Genomic DNA, 23,763 nt, shown 5'->3' on the forward strand with positions numbered 1-23,763 from the left:
TCCTAAACTTCCACCCTCCCTAGTGATCATTTTAGTCCTTCTAGGCACTAATGGATCAAGCATTTACAAAAACAATTAGTAAATGTATATAGCAAACATTTTTTTAAATTTGAATTGTGATTTTGAATTTGACTAAAATTTTTCTCTTTTAAGCTATAATATTGAGCAGTGTCTCCAACATGGTTTCGATTAGAATATAATAACTCAGGATCAGGAACTAGAACCCTTTAAAAATTAAGCGATGATACCACTTCCCTATTAGCTGAATATAGTGCTATTACAGTTCTGAAAAATTAGGAGGCCATTCTTGGTGTTTTTAAAAATCTGCATTTTTAATGTAACCTAGTGCTAAACACTTGGGTCTGTGGAGCAATGAAGGACTAATAGCTGTGATATATGCACTGTGATTTCATATACCACGCGAGGTTGAAAAGCTGCTTCTAGCCATGGGTGTTTGCTGTGGAACTTGTTTAGATAGAGCATGTTGATAAGATCAATTTCTGAGTGTCTTTGGTTTTTCATAGAATATACGTTATATCCTCAGGTTTTTATCTTGTTTTGAAGAGTTCTATACTTTCTTGACTGGTCTCATTTTTAGAAAGATGTAAATCTATGAAAGCACCAGGATAAATTTAAACATTGTGGTTAAACCTGTATTTAAACACATCTTTCCAGGGCCTGAATGTTTTTAAATGCTTCCACACTGGGGGGAAAAGATTTTTAGAATGATTCTTACAATTAACTGTTTGTTTTTTTTAATTAAAATCTCCAAATTAACAATCTTTTAAAACTAGAATAAAGATATATACCCATAATAAATTAGTGTTGGTTGTACTTTTAAAATATAGCATTGAAGTTTCCTGAGGAGCATTTTCTAGGACCGAAATCTAATGTTTTACACTATAACAAATTTACAAATAGGGTCCACTGTTCCCTTTGCCTCCTTGCTTTCTGCCTCCATGCCTATTTTGCTATGCAAAAGCTTTATGTCAATTTACTTTTTGAGCCATTTAAGACCAAACCAAATTATCCCTCCAGCACATTTTAAACAATCCCTTAAAGACCTCTTTTTCTTGGCTATGTTTCCAATCTTGGCTTATCACTATAATATTTCATGCTCCATGCTTCTGAAAAAATTCAATATTCAAGAACAAAGTAATCCAGAGCTTTACTTCATTTCAGTCTTTTTATGTCCTAGGGCTGTCCCAACTCAATGACCCAGTTTTTATTGTGTCACATCTCACTGTTGCTGACTGCGACCAGCTTGCCTAATCCTTTTCCTGTCCCTTATCAGTTTTCCCTTAATTCAAAAATCTTTTTTTTTTTTTTAATTCTTTGCACTTCTTTCACAGCTTTTAGGTTTTGTTTTTTGTTTTGTTTTTTTTCCTCCTTAGGAGATTCAGTGTACCTGTGGTAGCCACTCAGAAATACAAAGATGAATGGGTAACCAAGGTCCATAAGTCTGTCCTTATCAAAATTTTCATTGTACTATCTTTAGAAGTGTGAGTGGTAAATGGCAGAAAGTGGATATTATAACTTGGCATCATGCATCAAGAGTCCTTAAAAATGTTCATACCCTGTGATCCAGCAATTTCACTTCTGAGAATCTAGCTTATTAATTAAAAAGAGTCATTTAAGATGTAGAAAAAGCAACATACATGAGATCTCATTACAATGTTATGTATAAAAGCAAAAGAAGAAAACAATGCAAATATCCAATAGGAGAGAAGTTTAAAAAATTAGCATCTATCTCTTTGATGGAATATTGTGCAATCATTTAAGATGATGGCTATGTGACCAGGTAGAAAGATGGGTAAATATTTATGTTTTCAGAAAAACAGAGTGCAAAATTGTAAGTGCCAATGATCACAACTATGTTTTTAGAATTTACAAAGGGAAAACAGCAGGGAAACATGACATTTGCTGAAGTGCTTATTTTAGGGTGGTAAAATTAGAGATGATTTTTCTTTACTCTCAAAATCTTGATTAAATTTCTTTTAAAAGTTGAGTTTTTAAAAGCTATAATTTTAACTGATGTAAATTAAGAACCTATTTAGGTTATGTCAAATAAAATGTGTAAGACTATTTCAGATAGAGCTCTATTTAAGTCTAGTAATAAACTAACAACTGGCAAGGGGCAATAAGACAGTGAGGGCGTCATTGTGTTTAGCATTGTGTGTAATCCGCAAAAAAATTGCATTAGGAAAAAACTTTCAATACCTATTTTAAAATATAAAGTGATTTTTTTAAAACTTTGTTCTCTCCAGAGTTACTTCCATCAAATCAACATCTAATCCAAACTTTCAATCCATTTCCACAGTCTTCAGAGAGATCTTTCTGGAACCTCAATCTGTTTGTGATACTCCACTGTTTAAATCACTCAGGGATTCAGAATATTAAAATTTTTAGCTTACTAGCTGCTCCCAAGCTTCTCTTTTTTTTTTTTTAAGATTTTATTTATTTATTTGACAGAGAGAGACAGCGAGAGAGGGACTACAAGTAGGGGGAGTGGGAGAGGGAGAAGTAGGCTTCCCACGGAGCAGGGAGCCCAATGTGGGGCTTGATCCCAGGACTCTGGGATCATGACCGGAGCTGAAGGCAGACACCTAACGACTGAGCCACCAAGGTGCCCTGCAAGCTTCTCTATCTTATTCTGTGTCCTTTCTTCTCATGTACCCTCCCCACCAACTTCACCAAACTCCATGTAGTACCTGAAACCATACTCTGAGTCACTATTATCTCTGTCTCTTCATCCTGAAATGAACAGTTAATACCTACTCATTCTTCAAATCTCAAGTGTTCCTTTGGGAAGGCTTCTCAGATTCTCCATCTTCTCTATGTCCCTTCTCTGTAATCCCGCAGTGCCCATTATATTGTGCTATCACTCATTTGTTCATCTGCCTTTCCTACCAGACAGTACATTTGTTCTTGTTCACAGGCAAGTGCAAGTATGTATGTGTTTAACCACACCCCCAGCACCCCTCACCATGTTCCCTTCTTGTGCTCTGACAATGAGAGGAATAGCATCTGCTAAGTAATGTTGATGAAGGGCCAACATACTAATAATCCCGGATACTAGATGCTAGGAACAAAGAGGGGAGATGTGCTGGAAGTGAAGGACTGTTATCTGTCAGCTACTTATCAGGTAGAAATTGTTCAGTGCATCTCCCTGATGAAGTTAGACTTTCCTACTTTGTCTTAGGGATGTCTTGCAAATATTGTACCTCCCACATCATACAGCTGAGCAGCGGGAGTGGTCTTAGTTGTCTGGAACCCTCCCCTGTGCCCTTTCATATACTAGGCATTCAAACACATGATGATGAAAATCCAATTTTTAAAAATCATTCTGATCTACAGAAATTTGCATCCACCTTGTCTGTGATGAGAAAAAGCCTCTGGAATAAAAAATATGTGAAATACAAAATACTTGTGAAGGTCAACATCCTAACGAGAAATTTTCAGAACAGTGTTGTGGACTCCTAGAGAGAGATGTAGTAGGAATTAAGAAGAGACAAACTTATTCAAATAAAATAAAAACAAGGACTGCATGAACTCCAAAAGTTGACATGTAAATATCTTCTCTCCCTCAATTTTCATATGCTTCCATAGGGAACCAGGTATCCTCCAACAGGAAATATTTTTCAGCCTGACACAAAATCAGGGTTTCATAGTTTAGAGGAAAAAACAAATGACTTGGTCATGTTCTCAACTGATTTTCTTTCTTTTTCCCACCCTTATTATATTTGCATTTTAAGCAATATATTTACTATAGCAAAAAAAATTTTATAGAAAATTTTAATAAATCATTTTACCAAAATTTTTATAGCCTTTAAATTTTTTTGATTGACCCTAATATTTTAGCTATTAATCTTTTAAAATTAAATTAAAGTTTAAATGTATCAGAGGCTCTGATATTTAAGATGAAAGTCTGGAAACAGCTGTTAAATAGTCTTTCTTGATCATCCCTTAGTTTATCTGCTTCAAAGACTTAATGTTCTTATTTTATATTTTCTTATAGAATCACCTATCTATTCCCATCTGGAAACAAATGCAAACAAATGTAAGTTTTAGAAAAATATCCAAACATTATTGTATTTTGAATTTCAAATTATTGGAGTATATCGAGTAACTACTTTAGTAGAAGGGAGAAGTTAAACAGCCAGTGCATCCGGGGAGAAGTCTTTGACTGAACTTTATATATAATAATAGGAAGCAGAAATAATAAAATTAGCACAATTAGTTTAGTCAGGTGTAATTAAGAATGGGAAGTAAAAACATTTTCAAAAATTAAGCAATATAAGAATAAGCAAAACAGGGGGATACTAGGACAAGCCGGAATCACAGAAAATGAAAACTGAAAGGAATTCTTTTTAATGTAACTACAACTGTCTCTCAGTAAAATACATTACTTATAAAGGCACATTTCCCTGTAGGAAAGAAGAAAATATTATATCTCTGAAGACAATCCAATAATCACTAAAAATAATGTTCAGATACACCCATGCAGCTTTATTCTTAACAGAACTTCCTTAAATAGGTTTCTCCTATTAGCAAGGGAACATGCTGATTTAAGATCATGAGTATAGTCCCCTTGCCCATCTCAGCACTCACTGTGTATTAAGAAGAACCCTACTTTTCAAGTCAAGCCTCATGTAAATTTACTGGCTATGAGCTCTTCAGTGAACACTGATTTAGTAGATGAGATCACAAGGGTTAATGTGCCTAGTTCAGTGCTCACTACATAAAAGGCTCTCTAATGTATATATTTTTCTCTTTCCTTCCCTGACAACCCTGTAATAAAAATAATAAACCCATAGCCCGAAAGAATTATACGAGACAGGAATGATTTGTTGCAAATACTTTAACATAAATATTTCATAATTTACTATAAAGACATCTTGCACACCACCATGAACATGGTTTTATAAAAATTACAATTTTATGATTTCCTAAATACCATGATAATCCACCTGTTTTTGACCTCAGTATACAAGCTAAGAGTAGGGTTAGAATTTAACCCTAGCAGACATGAAAATTTGGTGTCTTGACTTACAAATATAGTTTAATACACCAGAATATTGACAAGAATTGCCATGTGCTTCAGATATACTGCCAAGACATGAACAGCCAACAAGTTTAAAAGAAATATACACATTTCTAGTTTTAGGTGCTAACTAGAAATATTCCCGTAAGGCTGGTAAACTGTGACTACCAACACCAGTTTCTACACACCTGAAAAGTGGGCAAAAATATTAAGATATTTAGCACAAGGTGGACAATATCTAGGCTTTAGGGTTGACTTACTATTTTCATGTACTGTACAGTCATCATTGCCCCCAACTTTGGAATTTCAGACCTAGAGAATATACAGTTCAAAACACTTGCTTTGTCCTTCTCATGCTAGAACTCTGATGTTTTCCTCTTTACAGTCTGGTAGAAAAGCTGATCTTTCAGCTTTTCACTCAACAGCATTGAGTCAAATCTCTTCTACACAGGATCTCATTCTTGTCATGCCCCCTCTATATGCAGAGAGCCGGTCAAAGTCTTGGAGGTGGAAACGAGTTGCCAACTGATTTACCATTTTCCTCAGGGTAAGAAAGGCTGAAACAACTTGGAAAGTAAGGAACAAAGTGAAGATGATGTGTATCGCTTTTTCCAAGGGCAGATTTGTTAGGCCTTCATTAAAGAGCAAGAAGAGAATTAAAGGCAGCTGCAATAAAAGGCTCAAAAGCCAAAAGCCAGCCAACTCAGGAACCTGCAATGACACATAGCAAGAGTAATCAGATCAGTAAAGGACAGTCTTTTGTTTATACAGATCAGCACTATGAACCTACATTATGAGCTCTGTAATTCAAAAGGAATATAACATGGTCCTTGTCCTCAAAGAATTTACAGTCCAGATTAAAAGTGAAAACTAACTGATGCAGCAATGCTAGAATGATATACCTTAGTGAATTATTAAACGCACCACTTAGTGGTATGAACTAAATACTAAAAGAAATAAGACAAGAGAGTGATTAGGGTAGGTAAAAGAAAGAATCCAAGGATGTAGGCTTTTAAAGTTGGGTAGAAGGAGGAAGAGACAAGAAAGTAAGTAAGCAAAGATGTGGAATGGGAATGACTAGGAATCAACATGTCAGCCTGGAATGGATGCCTGCGTTAGGAAATAGCAAAAAATACAGTGAGGCCTGTGGGTGGGACCTAATTATGAAGGGCCTAGAAAACTAGAGAAATCTTCAGGCATTATCCCTAAGCTCTGGTAACTGTAAATACTTAGGCAGCATGACGATTCAGAAAACGTGTGCCTGGCATAAGATTCCTGAATTTATAATTTCCCCCCATTTTCATAATCAGGATTTAAACATGTTTAGTTGACCAAGTATTTTCAAGACTGGTGAGAAGAGGGAAAACTGTCAATTCTTAAGTATTTATTTACTATGTTCAGGTACTTTATACAAATTATTTCATTTAATCCCAACAAAACTTGGAGTAAATATTTTCCCCATTTTATATACAAAGAAACCAAGGCTCAAGAGATTCAGCCAACAGACTACAGTGACAGAAATAGTCAAGTTGGAGGCAGGCCTTTGCTCCTTCCACCACCTCTCTCTGCCTTTTCCTCGCTATGAAAACCATATTGCCTTTACAGGTTGCACTGAAAGAAAGGGAAGAAGAGCCTACCTTTTCCTGTAGGTTCCCCATGTAGCCCAGATACAACCTGATAGCTTCAATTAAGGTTATTAAGATGATAACAGTGACCACAATGAATTTGTAGTAATCGGGCAGGATTGAATACTAAAAAAAAAACCAAAAAACCAAAACACACAAAAATAAACATGTTTGTATAATCTCACATGTAGTAAAACTGACCTGAAATAGAAAACAAATATTAAGAACTTTAATTTTATTGACAATGTAACAATGCCAGGGATGGGCAGAAGAGATCTCAGCAGAAGTATTAAAGCACAGACTTACCTTCAACTGAAGCATCATAATGCTGCTTACCCACCAAAGTGGGAAAAAGTAAGTGTTAAAATAAAGTGACATCTGCAATGCCAAACTGGACACCATTTCATTATCTACAAAAGAAACAGAGAAAAAGAACAAACTCTTCATCTTGGTCACTGCCCTATAAGTCCTTTAGTTTCTTAAAATTAATAACTACAGTGTTGGTTCAACAAAACTCCAAATTTTAAGCCTATTTATAATCACTGACAGTGAAAGGAAATATTCATCACAATACTATTTAATTCATGTATTGAGTTCTTGGGGGTATGTTTCATATTTTTCAATTACTTTATCATTTTTGCCATTACAGCCTGTCAACTTTTTTACACACCATTGGTATAGATTAAATGTGGAATATCAGTATGAATCCTATTGAACAGATAATAATGATCATTACCTCTTTTGTAGAGTTCTATGTGAAGAGCCTATAAAATACATAAAAACTAATCTCTCACATAAAAACTAATCTCATACAAAAACTAAATTATAGACATACCCCTCTTCAGCATACCCTAATCCCACCCATTCATTAATACTCAATTTAATGCCACTTTTCCCACAAATCCTTTCTTGATCCTATTCTCGCACCCCAGCAGAAATCTCTTCCCCTCTAGGTACTTATCTCTAACCTGTGTGTAAGAAAGTGTTAGCAAAGAACCACATCCCTTCACTCTAGACACAGTCTAGTGTGCTGAAGAGATCATGAGCTTTGGAGTCCAAGTAAACCCGTAACTCCTCAAATACCCCTGTAACCCTGGATGCCAGACTTGGGATAAGTTATTGAACCTTTTTGATTAATTTCTCAATCAGAAATTGTCTCAATTTCTTCATCTGTAAAATGGTAACATTGAAAGTACCTCACAGTTTGCTTGTGAAGATTAGAGACAGAATTATTTCACCCTACCACGCCTGGTACTTAGTAGGCACTCAATAACATTAGTTCCCTTTCCTTCTCTTTTACTTAATACACAGCCTCATTGTAAGCACAGACTACATTCCACCCAAATGTGAGACCCTCACAGAACCTAAAATCTTGCTTTATACAGGGTACATACCAAATATGCATAAGCAGAATGACTGAATTAATGGAAACGTAATGTCATAAAGACATCAATGTAGCCATTTGTGATACATGAGCTTCATTTATCTAAGGCTGACTGCAAGATGCCTTTTGCTTCTATGTAAGGGAGAAGGGTCCCAAATTAAGAATTTGATTTTTTAAATTAAACCCTTCAAATACATCCTAAATTTGACTAAATTCTAACAATTTAAAAACAGATATGTATTTTGAAATCAATTGCCCTAAATGTAAGAATTTATAAAGGCTCCAAAATAAATTTCTTAAAAACAGATTTTTTTCTCTACAGCTGACTATATGTCATTTAATAATTTTAAAATATAAGAAATAATCATGGACTCTCACAGTAAGGTTTCCTTTAGCTTTTTTCTGTTATTATGATCTACTTTTGCTTATATTTATTTTTATTTTGCTTATTCCTATTTTTTAAATTATCACTGATAAAGAATGAATTCTTAAAATTTGTTAAACTTGAAGGCAAATCACCAGCCTAGGATTTTTTTTCATAACAACAGTACAACTCTTGGTCAGTGGACAGGGTAATGGTATACACTTGTAAATACAGTGCAAATAATCAAACCTACTTTGGATTCACAAGGAAGAAAATGTGGGAAAAAATGATAAATTAGTTAAGCTGAAAATTTTAGTATGTTTGGAGCAGAAACTAGTCAAATTTTGCAAAGAAGTTTTATGTTAAGAAATTGTGTATATGAGCATCTTAAGAGTTATGCTATGTCTATATTTCAGCATTTCAAACTTATAATCAAGCAACTGAAAATCAAGTTAATATGTAAATGAACCTTGAAAGCACAAGACATGAATTTACTAAATTTTGCAAAAGTACAAGCTGAGTTCTGTAAACGGAATTTAAATTAAAACATTATATAAATCAGGGGTAGGCAAACTACCAGCCAGCTGCCTGTTTTTGTATAGCAAGTGAGCTAAAAATGGTTTTTCACATTTTTAATCAAAGAATAATACTTGGTGACACTGAAAATCATATGAAATTCAAATTTTAGTGTCCATAAATAAAGTTTTATTGGAACACTGCCTCATCTATGCATTTAACATTATCTACGCATGCCACAGGGACCTATGGCCTGCAAAGTCTAAAATACTTGCTATCTGGCCCTTTACAGAAAATGTCCGCTGACCAGTGATACCTTACATCATCAGATTTCAGCGCCTGTTAAGCCTTAGCTTTAGCATCAGAAACTTAACCTCATTTTTCACATTGATTTCTCTGTACATCCTAAATCTTTAAGAGGCCTAAATTCAGGGTGAGAACAATGCAACTATGGGAATTTACTTTTCTCTGCTCTCTTTTAAAAATCCCTAAACCAAGCAAGAGGAAAAGATTGCTATTCCCTAGCAGAGCTTAGTGATAAAAACCACATGGATCTGGTTGATAGTACGCTATCATCATGATTTAAGAAGGGGAAACTGGGAGAAAACTGAGTGATCACTTGCCGTCAAGTTGAACGCAGCACCGTGGTATTTTGTTACCAGATTTAGGGTAAGAGTTATACATGGGGGATGGGGGTTGGAGACGGCAGGGAAGGGAGCGAGCTTTGTTGAAAGCGAGGCTAGTGTGGCTGCTGCCATGCCGAAGTGGATAGCGGTTTTTAAAATGATCATTAAAGCAATTCTTTCCACTTCTTCCATAAGAGAAAAGGAGAAGATATTTTAACCAGGGTGGGGAGTGGGAAGAGGAGACTGCCTGGGCTGTTTTCACTCTAACCTGGCCCGAAAAGCCAGGGCGGCAGTCGCAGAGGAAAAACACCGTCGGCCTTCGCGAAGTATGCGAAACCGGACATGGGCTGCGAAGGCGGATTTTTATATTTTTAGTTCTTAAGGAAGGCTGGCGCCACCTCAGCTGCTCGGCTTACAGTTCGCCGGCCAGGCCGCAGCACCGCCAGCTCAGGACCCGTCGGGCATACAGGCCTGGAGGTGTCCCAGTCCCCACCCCAGCCCAAGGCTCGGCCCCTCCTCCAGAGCGCTTCCCCGCAGTGCGGAGAACCAGCTGAAGGCGAGGCCGCCATTTTAGGTCCGGGCAAAATCTGGCCACTCCCAAACCGGCGCCAAATCCTCCGCAGGCCATACCCGCTGCGCTGGGCCTCGCCCACTCACCCGGACCCTCGCTGTACTCCGGCCCGGTCCGGTTGGAGTCACTGAACACGGTCCGGCTGAAATTTCCCAACCGCTGGCGGACCGGATCCGGCAGCTCCATGCCCGGGCCTCGGTACAGCTTACAGCTAGGTCTGCGGACGCAGCCTCCTTCTGCGGTTCCCACGGCAACCGGGCGGCGCGAGATGCTGGGGCCCAGGCGCACGCGCGGCCGCACTGCGAGGCAGAGGAGCGGGGCGCGAGCGCCTGGAAAGGAGAGGTGTGGTGAGAGTCGCGTCCTGCCTAGCGCCTCAGCCGGGTGTGGAACGGCAGATTCCTTAGTCCTGTTTTAAGCCCCACCATCTTTTTTTTGTTAATCTTAAAAACCAATAGAAATAATAATAAATGACCTGAGGTTGGATTGTGATACAAGGAGCTCTCACACCTTGCCAGTGCGATGTAAGCTTTCTGGAAGGAAATACAGAACGAATGTAGAGCTTAAAGAATGTTCACGACCTGATGGTTCCTTTCCTAGGAATATATATTTTTAAATTTGTATTATTTTATTATTAACATATACTGTGTAGGCATGTAAATAAAATATTTTAAATAATGTATAATATATATATAATATATATTCCTAGAACTCTGTGTGTATGTATATATATGTATATACATACACACACATCCCCACATTTGATGGAATATATTGCTGCATCTTAAAAAAAACATGCTTGCAATGAAAATTTGATTAAATGGATTAGCTTTAAGTAAAAATTTAAAAAAATAAGAAAAACAGAAGTGAACCTAATTTTGCAAAATGTGTGTGTGAATATGTGAGAAGCAGAGGTGGAGGAAGTGGCACAAGCACTGTGGCTTAAAAAAAAAAAGACTAGAAGGAAATAATCCAAATGTTAATATTTATTTCTGGGTTGTGGGTGATTAAAATTCTTTAAAAATTTCTGTATCTTCCAGCTTTTTCTCAAATAAGATGTATTACTTTTTTAAAAAACTATTTAAGTGGGGCATCTGGGTGGCTAAGTCGGTTAAGCTGCGGATTCTTGATTTCCCCTCAGGTCATGATCTCAGGGTCCTGGGATGGAGCTCCCAGGGTAGGGCTTTGCGCTGAGCGCTGAGTTTGCTTGTCCCTCTCCGGCTGCTCCTTCACCGCCTCCCCGCCCCCCCCCCCGCCCACGCTCTCCCAGATAAATTTTGAAAATCTTTTTTTTTTAAAGGTATTTAAGTATAGTATACTTACAGAAAAGGACACAAACTGAATATACATGTGTAACCAGCACTCCGATCAAGAAACAACCTTAGCAGCACCTCCAGGCAGCTTCCCCTTCCTATTCCCTTACAGTTAGTGACTGTAACAGAGCTTTCCTAACTTTTAATAGCATAGAATAGTTTTGCCTATTTGTATGCTTTTTGCAAAAGTAATCATATAGTAAGTGCTTTTAAAAAGAAAAATCTGTCTCTTTGTCCTCAAAATAATTTTTAAGAAATTCTTTCCTATTGTTGAGTGTAGGTTCTTTTTCCTTGCTGTTTGTGACATACCACAATAAGTTTAACCATTCTACCGTGGAAGAGCATCTGTGTATTTTCTAGGTTGGAGCTGTTATGTATGAATAATGCTGCTTTTGGTGAAAATATTCCTCTGAGTGAACGAACATATGCATGCATTTGTGTTGAGCTTATTTCTAGGAGTAGAATTGCTGGCTTATAAGGTATGACTCAGCTGTAACAGATACTGCCAGTGGTTTTTGGTTGTACCAATTTCTACTGCCTCCAGCAATGTCTAGGCATTCCTGTTGCTCCAAATCCATTACCATCACTTGTTATCTTCTATCCTTTTCTCTTAGCCATTCTGATTGGTGTGTGGTGAGTAGTATTACTTTTACAATCAAAAGGAAACCCACACATATTTACATAAATGTCAAGGTATATTTACGAAGGTATGGGAGGAGATAGCTACATGGCTAGAATTTCAAAAATAATTCAACAAATGTTTGATGCATTCCTACTATTTGGGGGGCATTGTACTAGGCTAATTAGGGATATGGTCCCTCCTCATCAAGAAGCTCAGCCCAGTGAGAGATGTAGAAACAAATAAGTATGTACACATTAGTAGAGGAACAGAGACGAGGAAGCACTTAATTCTGATTGGGGATGTGAGGGGAAAGATGGCTAACTTCTGCTTCTCTTCAGCATGGAGCCTAAGCCTTGGCATCTCCAAAAAGGCTCCAGGACCTCCCTGAAGCTGGCTTACGTGGCTTTTCAGTGTTTCGCAAAGCATCTTCTTCTGTGTTACTTTGGTCACAGTGCTAGCCCTGCTGTCCTAGAATTGTCTATCTGTATCTGTTTTGCTTGCTAGTTCACAAGCTCTTTATGGTCAGGGATGACCTTTCACCTTTATATCCTGAACACTAGCACAGTGCCTGACCTAGAGTGGGAGCTGGATAATTACTGAATGAATAAAGGGAATAAAAGATCTAAAGACCCATATCTTCCCATTTCTAGTTTAAGGATTTAGCCAGTCCTTACATAGGGTTCATTCTATAGAATAGAGAATTGATATATTAAAACACAGTGAGTTATAGTGTCCCCTCAAAATTTAAACTTAGCAACAAAGAATTTTCATTTATTAAATTAGCCAAGATTTTTATAAAGGGCACAGTGAAGTAGGAAGCCTCATGCTTGCTGATTGAATTATAATTTGAACAATCTCATTGAGGGAAGCTTTTGACAATATGTACAAATTGTCTTAAAAATATTTCTGCCTTTAACACAATAATCCAAATTTTAAGGCTCTGTTTTGGGGATATAATCATAAACACTATAATAAAGTTTTATATACCAAGATATTACTTCCAACATTATCAATATTAGTTAAAACAAACAAAAAAAAGAAGGAGAGGGAACATCTGAAGTGCCCAACCACAGGCCTAGTTAAGCAGAATATGATATTCATGGTGAGGTTTTGGGCTATAGTGGAAAAAAAATACCCCTGGAAGCAGAGAGAGCAGGTTCAAATCATCTAAAATTCTCACTTCACCACCTGAGAGCTGTGCAATGGATTTCAGACTTTTGTTTTATAAAGTGAGAATAATGGTAACTTACTGTTATGGTTGATGTGAAGATTGTATCAATAGAAAAGGCTTTCTATTAGTGATAGCTATCATTGACACATCTATTAAAACGATGTTTGCAAAGAGGAATCCCCTACAGTGGAGTGAAATCATGCCATCATTTGATTTTCTGAATTCGACTGTACCTGCTAGGCCATATCTCCATTGCTTTCCTAGTAAAGACCGTGGATGTGATGAACCACAAAACAGTATATGTGTGTTAACCGAATTTATCAAAAGCCTGAGTGAATTCTCTTAAAGACTTTTCCTAGCATTGAAAAAGGATGTGGAACACCTTGTTCAGATTGCAATTATTTCATCAAAATCGTGGGGGAAAAAATTGATAGATTTATAGGTATTTTCCCTTTAAATTTTATTTATTATTTAAATTTCCCATAATAAGCATGCATTTCATAGTTCGAAATAAATCTTATTAAAATAAACTGAAAGGAAGAGGCAATGATGGCACAAAAATATATTAGAGAAGAGTTTTAAGAGGAAAAATTGTGGTTTAAAAAGAATCCTATCATTGATGTCACAAATGTCCAAAGGGCTGAGAAAACCTTTCAAATATTATTTTGTTACTTCATGCTCACAATATTTATAGGCAATCACATTAGTGAAATACTGAAGAACAAAGAAGGGAATTCACCTTCATGGAATCAACAGACTAATATAATTTGTGTTTACCATATCCTAGATATATTACTCAATCTAAAGACAAGTATGGAGTCTTCATTCTTAAAATCATGGGAATCATTCCCAGAAAGATTAATAAATAACCCGATAAAGTTAAACTGTTTACTTTTTATATGAATGTTGATGGTCAGAGTAATAGCTTCTTCTCCAATAATTGCTTAATGTTTTTCACTGGGGTTTAATTACATGTATGGTTTACTTTCCTAAATATTTATTTTCACAAAAATTTTGAGCTTAGTGGAATAGTTTCTCTCTCTTTGACAAGAGGCAAAGTTGTCTGGTAATAATGTATTATCTCATGTGACAGGAAACTGATTTGAGGAGTTATTTAAATCACTCCTTGGCATAATAAAGATATAAAGTCTTACCTTTTGATGCTAGTAAAGACTTCAGAAACAATATTGTACATTGAACATGTTACTCAATTTATTGCTTTAAAATGATCTGTGAGACATTTCTAAGAATTTATATAAATCCAAAAAATATATATTTGGGTATAACATCTTCCGATATGATTCTACATCAGCATCCACATTTAAAAAAATCTTACTCTAGGGGCGCCTGGGTGGCTCAGTCGTTAAGCATCTGCCTTCGGCTCAGGTCATGATCCCAGGGTCCTGGGATCGAGGCCCACATCAGGCTCCCTGCTTGGTGGGAAGCCTGCTTCTCCCTCTCTCTCTCCCTCTCCCCCTACTTGTGTTCCCTCTCTCGCTGTCTCTCTCTCTGTCAAACAAATAAAATCTTTAAAAAAAAAAAATCTTACTCTAAATTACCTGAAATGTAATCTTATAATCTTGAAATTGTTAATGGATAATCAAAAGCTTTTTGAATCTCAAGTACAGTATATTCTATTCATAATATTTTTCAAAAGTTTATAAGAAAGAATCAGGCTATGAATTACATAGAAAGTCAAATCTCATGAAAGGATTTTTTCTTACCATATTAAATGATACTTGAAGGCTGACTTTAATATTTTGTCTTTTTTTTTAAGATTTTATTTATTTATTTGACAGAGACAGACACAGCGAGAGAAGGAACACAAGCAGGCGGAGTGGGAGAGGGAGAAGCAGGCTTCCTGCTGAGCAGGGAGCCCTACGAGGGGCTCAATCCCAGGACCCTGGGATCATGACCTGAGCCGAATGCAGATGCTTAATGAATGAGCCACCCAGGCCCCCCTAATATTTTGTCTTTGAAGGCATCCCCATTGAACATTTTTATTAGAAAATTCATTCCCTTTTAAGATGCTGTGTATATTACAGTTTTTTGGTTCTGTGGCATTTCTTTGTGTTAGGCAAACACACTGCTCATCTGCTATGGCAAACAGCTGTTCCATGCATCAAACTATGTGGGAGATGGGAATGACAAGCTTGGGAAGATCAGCAAAGCAAAGCCTCCTTCAGGAAACCTCAGATCTGTCAAGTGAATTGTGATACTGATTAGAAGCAAGTGGCCAGGGCGCCTGGGTGGCTCAGTTGGTTAAGCGACTGCTTTCGGCTCAGGTCATGATCCTGGAGTCCCTGGATCGAGTCCCGCATCGGGCTCCCTGCTCGGCAGGGAGCCTGCTTCTCCCTCTGACCCTCCCCCCCTCATGTGCTCTCTCTCTCTCATTCTCTCTGTCTCAAATAAATAAATAAAATCTTAAAAAAAAAAAAAAGAAGCAAGTGGCCATTTTATTGAATAAGTAATAAATTTCATTTTTAGTAATGATAGTATTACTGTACTAATAATATTTTTATATTACATTGTGTAAAATGTACATCATGTTTCTCTTTATAGAAGAAAATTAATCTTTACCTTTTGTTGACTATAATACAATGTTACCCCCTGCACTAAATATTGATACATTGTAACATCTTGCTTGTTATAAATTGTGATTCTGTGCTTTTAACATAGTGTACTCTTGTCTGTAAGAGCATGCTACACATTGCTTAGTCATGTTCAATTTTAACCCCCAAACACATCAAGGTTGTAAGAGTAGAAATCCTGGGTTCCTGCGTGCCTCATTTGGTTGGGCGACTGCCTTTGGCTCAGGTCATGATCCTGGAGTCCCGGGATCGAGTTCCACATCGTGATCCTGGAGTCCTGAGATCGAATCCTGCATCGGGCTCCCCGCTCAGCAGGGAGTCTTCTTCTCCCTCTGACCCTCCCCCCTCTCATGCTCTCTCTCTCTCAAATAAATAAATAAATAAAATCTTAAAAAAAATAAAAAAACCCAGAAAACAAAAGAGCCTGTAAGCGGACAGTTGAGTATTAAAACAAAAAGTGTACACATAGGTAAAGATTTCAAATAAATTTGAATTATTGTATTTATGTAGATGAATAACACAACTCTCCAAATTTTCTTGAAGGTAAATTTGCTTTGTAAAATAGAAAATCATTGTAATTATTCCTGTATCCCATTCCCTTTCCTACTGTATTTTTAGTAATACAGAATTGTTGTTCTTTTTTTTTTTTTTTTTCCCCAACACATGCTGTGATGATTAACAGAAGTTCCAGGTGGTTGGAGACAAGTGTAATAGGATGTCAACAGAAATATTCCCTGGGCCTGGCTAAGTCCCAGAGCTGTGCCCAGAAGGTGGTAAGTTCACATATTCTAAATTCAGGGACCTCCTATGGTTAGGCCAGCCTACTAAGAAATGTTAGTACAGTGAAACAGCCCTACCATCAAACATTCCCCAAACCACCCCACCCCTACTCCCTGAAGTATAAGAGTGAGTAGAGAAGCCTTTTGTGAAGTAGAATATTTGTAAGAATACTGTATTCCCTCCCTTCACTCCATTCTCACTGTAAGGGAAGTGATGGAGTTACTTCTTTCTCTCAAAGTCTAGAGAAAAGCCCTCAAGAAGATTGCTTTTAAAGTTTAGAGATGCTCAACCTTCCCACTTTACTAGGTTAGAGACTGGTGACTGTCTCACTTCTTACCTCTCCTGGACCACAGAGCTTCATGTTCTGGGACAAGGAGAGGGGCCTAGAGGAGGGAAGGGACGGGGCAGTAGCCCACATTGCCCTCTCTAAGACAGGCTGCTAGCTGGGCCCCTTGTGGAAGAGGTCAAGTAGGTGTAAGATATGCCTCAAGGAACTGGACAGCAGGGAAGCACCCCAGGGACCCTTGCCAATGATGGATACTCTCCAGTATAGAGACATCGGAAGTCTGACAGGGTTCACTAGGGAAGCAGCAGCATCCTATAGAGAGGGAATTACACTCTTCCTATATGGGAGCCATATAAAAGATCTATTTCCCTGTTCCTACTCTTGCCCTCACATCACAAGGGAAACACTAGAAAGGAGAGGGAAGGGCATAAAGATTTGAGCACTGCTGCCCTCATAGTCACTCCTCCCACACACATATACTCCAAGCCACTAACAACAAACTTGTCTGCCTTTCTCTGGAGGGAAGGGAAGAAAATAGTTTTTAATTCGGTTTGAAGCTTAATTGAAAATGAACAGAACTGAACCTTACTTTCCAGAATGAGATGATCCTAATAACTTGAAGAGGCTGATACATGGAATGAAGCCAAAGTGTGATATTAAGAGAATTGACACCCAGCAAGAAAATGGCAGGGCCATAGCACAATTAGTGGGGAGGGATTATTGGAAAAATAAAGCCATTTCATATTTATACCCCAAAGAACTGAGAGTCCTTAAAGAAATAGTTACAAAATAAAATAGCACTATAGTTTTTATGAGAGTGTGATGGTCGATTCTGGAATAACACAGACTGGTGAGATTGATACCAATTCAAGTTAAGAGACTAGAATGGTTTTCTTTTTTTTTAAAGATTTATTTATTTCAGAGAGAGAGTGTGGGGGGAGGGGCAGAGGGAGACAGAGAGAGATACCCACGCAGACTCCGAGCTGAGTGTGGAACCCCACAAGGGGCTTGATCCCATGACCCCGAGATCAGACCTGAGCAGAAATCAAGAGTGGGATGCCCAGCTGACTGCACCACCCAGGCGCCCCTTATTTTTTCTTTTATTGAAATGTAACATACACAGAAACGTAAAAAATTATTTAAGTGTAGAGTTTGACAAAGTGAACCTACCTGTGAAACCAGCACCCAGATCAGGAAATAGAGCACTGCCAACACCCCAGGAATCCCCCTTAAGTCACCTCTTAGTCATTATCTCCCTCCTCCTCCTAACATCTCTATTATCTTGACTTCTGTATCTGTAGGTTAATTTTGCCTGATTTTATTTTTATGTAAATGAAGTTCTACATCATATATCTTTTGTGTTTTCTTCTTTCACTTAACATTACATTTATGAGGTGCATCCATGTTGTGTATAGAAGTAAATAAAAACTATTCACTTTCACTGCTGCATAATATTTTGCTGTTTTAATATACCATGAATTTTATTTACACAAATGGTGATGGACATTTGGCTTTTTCCCGGTTTGGGGCTATTAGAAAGAGTGCTGCTAAACTTAATTGCTAATACTCTATCTAGGACTTTCACATCTATGTTCATGAGAGAGAGTAATTTTCCTGTCTTGTGATGTTCTTGCTAACTTTTGGCATCACAGTTTTACTGATCTCATAAAATAGTTGGAAATACTGTTTTTCTGTTCTCTGGAAGATTTTGTATAAGGTCCATGTTTTTCCTGTGTGTTTGGAAGAATTCACTAGAGAAGACTTCTATGCCTGGAGTTTTATTGGTGGGAAAGTTTAAAATTATGAATTTAATTTTTGCTTATAGGTATAAAACTACTCAGATTTTATTTCCTCTTTTTTCACTATGGTAAATTGTATATTTCTAGGAATTTGTTCATTTCATTGGCATGTAGTTGTTTCTAATTTCCTCTTACTCTATTCTTTTTAAATTTTTAAAAAGATTTATTCTAGAAAGAGAGAGAGAGAACACCAGCAGTGGGGAGGGGCAAAGGGAGAGGGAGACAAGCAGACTCCCCATTGAATGGGGAGGGGGTTCCATCCCAGGACCCTGAGATCATGACCTGAGCTGAAATCAAGAGGTGGATACTTAATCTACTGAGCCACCCAGGCACCCTATATTCCTTTTTAAAATTGAGGTATAGTTGATATTATATTAGTTTCAGGTGTACAACGTAATTATTCAGTACTTATATATATATATTGCAAATCGGTCACCACAATAAGTCCAGTTAATAAGTTAACATTCATCATCATGCATAGCTATAATTTATTCCTTGTGATGAAAACTTTCAAGATCTACTTTCCTAGCTACTTTCAAATATGCAATACAGTATTATTAACTATAGTCACTGTGCTGTACATCTTTGTGATTGATTCATTTTATAACTGGAAATTTGTACCTTTTGACCCCCTTTACCCATATTGCCCACTCCCCACCCCTGCCTCAGGCAACCACCAATCTGTTCTTTATATCCATGAGCTTGGGTTTATTTATTTGTTTAGATTCCACATACAAGTGAGATTATAAGGTATTTATCTTTTTCTGTCTGACTTACTTTACTTAATAAAATGCCCTCAAAGTCCATTCTTACTGTTGCAAATGCCAAGATTTCTTTTTTATGGTGAAATAATATTCTATTATATCTATCTCTCTATCTATGTACCACATTTTCTTTATCCATTCATCCATCAGTGAACATGTAGATTGCTTTCATGTCTTGGCTATTGTAAATAATGCTGCAATGAACATGAGGGTGCATATATCTTTTCAACTTAGTGTTTTTGTTTTCTTCAGATAAATACCTAGAAGTGGAATTGCTGGATCATATGATAGTTCTATTTTTGATGTTTTGAGGTACCTCCATATTGGTTTTCAGTTTACATTCCCACAAACAGTGCACAAGGGTTCCCTTTTCTTCATATCCTTGCCAACACTTGTTATTTCTTGTCATTTTGATAATAGCTATTCTGATAGGTGTAAGGTATATATTCTTAATGCTGGTAGGATCTATGTCAATGTCTCTCCTATTCTTGATACTGTTTTGTTTTTGTTTTTGTTTTTCGTACCTTGTTTTTTTTTCTTCATCAGTTCTGGCAGAGGTTTAGAATTGCATTTGTCTTTTCAAAGAACCAATATTTGGCACATTGGTTTTCTCTGTTGTATATGTGTTTTCTATTTATTATTTCCTTATTTCTACTTACTGTAATTTTGTTTTTTTTCTTTGGATATGACTTTTTAGATGGATATATAAATCATTGGTTTTCAGACTTTCTTATTTTTTTTTTAGATTTATTTATTTGAAAGAGAGAGAGAGAGCATGAGCACAAGTGGGGGGCGCAGAGAGAGAGGGAGAGGAAGAGAATCTCAAGCCGACTCCACACTAACTGTGGAGCCCTATGCAGGGCTCGATCTCATGACCCTGAAATCATGACCTGAGCTGAAGTCAAGAGTTGGACACTTAACTGACTAATCTACCCAGGTGCCCCAGACTTTCAAATTTTTAAAATATGCATTAGAAGTTATAGGTTTTCCTTTTACTACACTCTACAAATTTTGATATGTAGTATTTTTGTTATAATTTTGTTGAAAACATTTTCTAATTTCCATCTAGATCTCTGGATGGGTTATTTGGGAGTATATTGTTTTTATTCCAAATATTAGGAAACTTCTAATTATCTTTTTATAATTGATTTCTAGCTTAATTCCATTATGGTCAGAAAACATACTCAGTTTACTTATTCCAATCCTTTGATATTTGTTGAGACTTGCTTTATGGCCCAGCATATGCTCAATGTTGAGAGATGTCCGGGTACACTTGAAAAGAATGTATTTCCTTCAGTTGTTGGATGCAGTGTTATGATGTTTAATTAACTTTATGTGTCAACTTCACTGTCCTAAGGGATGCCTGGGGGGCTGGTAAAAAATTATCTTTAGGCGTGTCTGTGAGGGTGTTTCTGGAAGAGATTAGTACTTGATTCAGTAGACTGAGTGAAGAGATCTACCTTCACCAATCTTTTAGGGCTGAATGAAACAAAAAGGGGGACAGAAAGGTGACTTTTCTCCATCTTTTCCTGTCCTCAAACATCAGGTCTTTGGACTCTGGAACTTATATCAGTGGCCCTATGGTTCTCAGGCCTTTGACCTTGGACTTAAATTTACATTGGCTCCCCTGAATTACTTCAGACTCAGACTGAATTATACCACTGGTTTTCCTGGTTCTCCATCTTACAAATGGCAGATTGTGGGACTTCTCTGCCTCCATAATTCTGAGTGAGCCAATTCCTATAATAAATCTCCATATATATCTCTATTCCTATGTCTCTTTTTGGTTCTTTTTCTCTGGGGAACCCTGACTAATAGAAGCATTCTATGTCAGTTCAATTAGGTCGTGTTTATTAAACATGTTTATTAAACAAAACCTGATATTCTGTCTGTTTGTTCTGTCAATCACTGAGAAAGTTATGTTAAAAAATCTTCCATTCTGATTGTGAATTTGTCCATTTCTCCTTTTAGTTCTGTCAATGTACCTTATGATATTTTGAAATGATGTTTTAGGAACTTGGAAATTTAGAACTGTTATTCCTTCCTGGTGAATTGACCTTTTATCAGTATAAAATGTCTTTCTTTAACTCTAGAAATTCTTTTGCTTTACAGTGTGCTCTTTTAGGTTTCTTGGTAAATGTTTGATGGTATATTTTTTTTCCATCTTTTTACTTCCAACCTCTTCCATCTTTTTTTTAAAAAAGATTTTATTTATTTATTTGTCAGAGAGAGACAGCTCACACACAAGTAAGGGGGCACACAAACAGGGAGAGTGGCAGGCAGAGGGAGAAGCAGACTCCCCACTGATCAAGGAGCCTGATGCAGGACTCGATCCCAGGACAGACACTTAACCAACTGAGCCACCCAGGCATCCCCTCTTTCATCTTTTTACTTCCAACAAGGTATATCTCTTGTAAGCAGTATATAGGACTTTTTTCAATCCAGTCTGATAATCTTTGTCTTTTGATTGAATATTTTAGTCCATTTACATTTTAAATAATGATTAAAATATCTGGGTTTAAATCAATCATTTTATTTGTTTTCTATTTTTCCCACTTTTCTCTGCTCCCTTTCCTCTCCTTTCTTGGTTTCTTTAGATTTATTTTAAATTATTTTATGCCTCCTCCTATTAGCGTGTTAGATATGCATTCTTTATTATTCCTTTTGTAGTTATCCTGAAGAAAAAAGCATCCTTGAATCTAATACACATGAATACTTTACCACTTCCCAGATAATGTAAGGACTTTAGAGCATTATATTTGCCCCTGTCCTGCCTTTTGTGTTATTATTGTCACATATTTTAATTCTACAAAAGTTGAAATCCCATAATATGTTATTATTATTATTGTTTTATGTAGTTAATGTTCATTTAGATTTATGTAGGTTTTTATTCTATTGCTCTTCTTTCTTGAACTTCTGTGCTTCTCTCTGGGATTATATTCCCTTTTGCTTTCAGTATCAGTTTACTAGTAATAAATCCTATCAGATTTTATTGGTCTGGAATGTCTATTTTGCTTTCATTTTTGAAGAATATTTCACTGGGTATAGAATTCTCGGTTGGTAGAATCTTTAAAGATGACGTACCATTCAATTGTTTCTCATGAGAAGTCAACTGTCAGTCTCATTCTTATTCCTTTGAAGGTATTGTATCTTTTTTCTCTGACTACTTTGAAGATTTTACTTTGTCTTTGGTTTTCAGTGTTTGATGTATCTAGATGTGAATTTGTAATTTTTTTTTAAAGATTTTATTTATTTATTTGACAGAGAAAGACACAGCGAGAGAGGGAATACAAGCAGGGGGAGTGGGAGAGGGAGAAGCAGGCTTCCCGCCGAGCAGGGAGCCTGATGCGGGGCTCGATCCCAGGACCCTGGGATCATGACCTGAGCCGAAGGCAGACACCTAACGACTGAGCCACCCAGGCGCCCCATGAATTTGTAATTTTTTAAAGTTCATATCTCTTGAGGTTCATAGCACGTCTTGTGACTGATATATATTGGATTTTTAGAAAATTCTTGGCCATTATTTATTCAGATATTACTTCTTCCCATTTTCTCTTTCTTTCTTTCATATCTAAAATTAGACTTTTTCACTGCATTCCATATATCCCTCGTGCTTTTAAAATATGCTTTCTTTTTTTCCTCTCCCTATGCTTTGGTCAGTGAGTACATTTTAAAGCAAAGTTAATGATTATTAGGCAGAATGTGTTTAATATGAACAAATCATGTCATTCGAACCTCACTTTCTTTTTTGCCGGAACTAGCAAAGTGGTAATATCAGACACATTAGTCACAGTGCCTATCCTACCCAGCCTTTCCTTCCAGATGAAAATGACTCACCCACAGCCTCCTGCTCAGGGAAACAGAGTTGGTCTATTCTTTGCACAGTGGTGGCTAATCAGATTATCTCTGTGATTTGGAGTGGGACAATGTTGAAGGGATTGGTTAATCAGTTTCAAAAGGAGAGCAAAGCAAATCCTGTACAGAAGCAAAAGACAGATTGAAAGGGCATATTTTTGCCAGAACTGCTTTGGTTCCTGGGATCTGTTCAGTTCTATGTACTGGACATGTAATATTATAAGAAACTTCATTTCTTAAGGTGACCTAAATGAGTTTGTCTTTCTTTTAATCAACAGGCAAATGTATCAGGGAATGTGGCTGAATGTGTATCTGAGCTCAGCAAAGTATTTCATGAAGACGTGTAATGCCTTTGGACGAGACTGAGAAATTTTCACTAAATGTGAGTGTAAATCAGTGAATAGGAAACTTATGAAGTGAGCATACCCAAAGGATACTAATTAATGAATTGCTCC

At 36.9% G+C, this 23,763-nt stretch overlaps 1 protein-coding gene across 2 annotated transcripts; it reads right to left on the reverse strand.

The window, feature by feature from the left end:
* Positions 1-4,846: 4,846 nt before the first annotated feature.
* TMEM17 (transmembrane protein 17) lies at positions 4,847-10,432 on the reverse strand. Of its 2 annotated transcripts, XM_006733357.3 has the most exons (4): positions 10,217-10,429; positions 6,976-7,079; positions 6,682-6,795; positions 4,847-5,755 (listed from the first exon to the last, which is right to left on the reverse strand). In XM_006733357.3, the coding sequence occupies exons 1-4, from the start codon at positions 10,314-10,316 to the stop codon at positions 5,477-5,479; spliced, it is 597 nt and encodes a 198-aa protein (XP_006733420.2). In that variant the 5' UTR covers positions 10,317-10,429; the 3' UTR covers positions 4,847-5,476. The 2 variants fall into 2 exon arrangements, with proteins under 2 accessions (XP_006733420.2, XP_030884061.2); XM_031028201.2 differs by lacking the exon at positions 6,682-6,795 and having other exon boundaries at positions 10,217-10,432.
* Between the last annotated feature and the right edge of the window lie 13,331 nt (positions 10,433-23,763).

Source organism: Leptonychotes weddellii, chromosome 10 (assembly GCF_054177405.1).
Source record: "Leptonychotes weddellii isolate Sample4059 chromosome 10, ASM5417740v2, whole genome shotgun sequence".
Classification (NCBI taxonomy): Eukaryota; Metazoa; Chordata; class Mammalia; order Carnivora; family Phocidae; genus Leptonychotes; species Leptonychotes weddellii.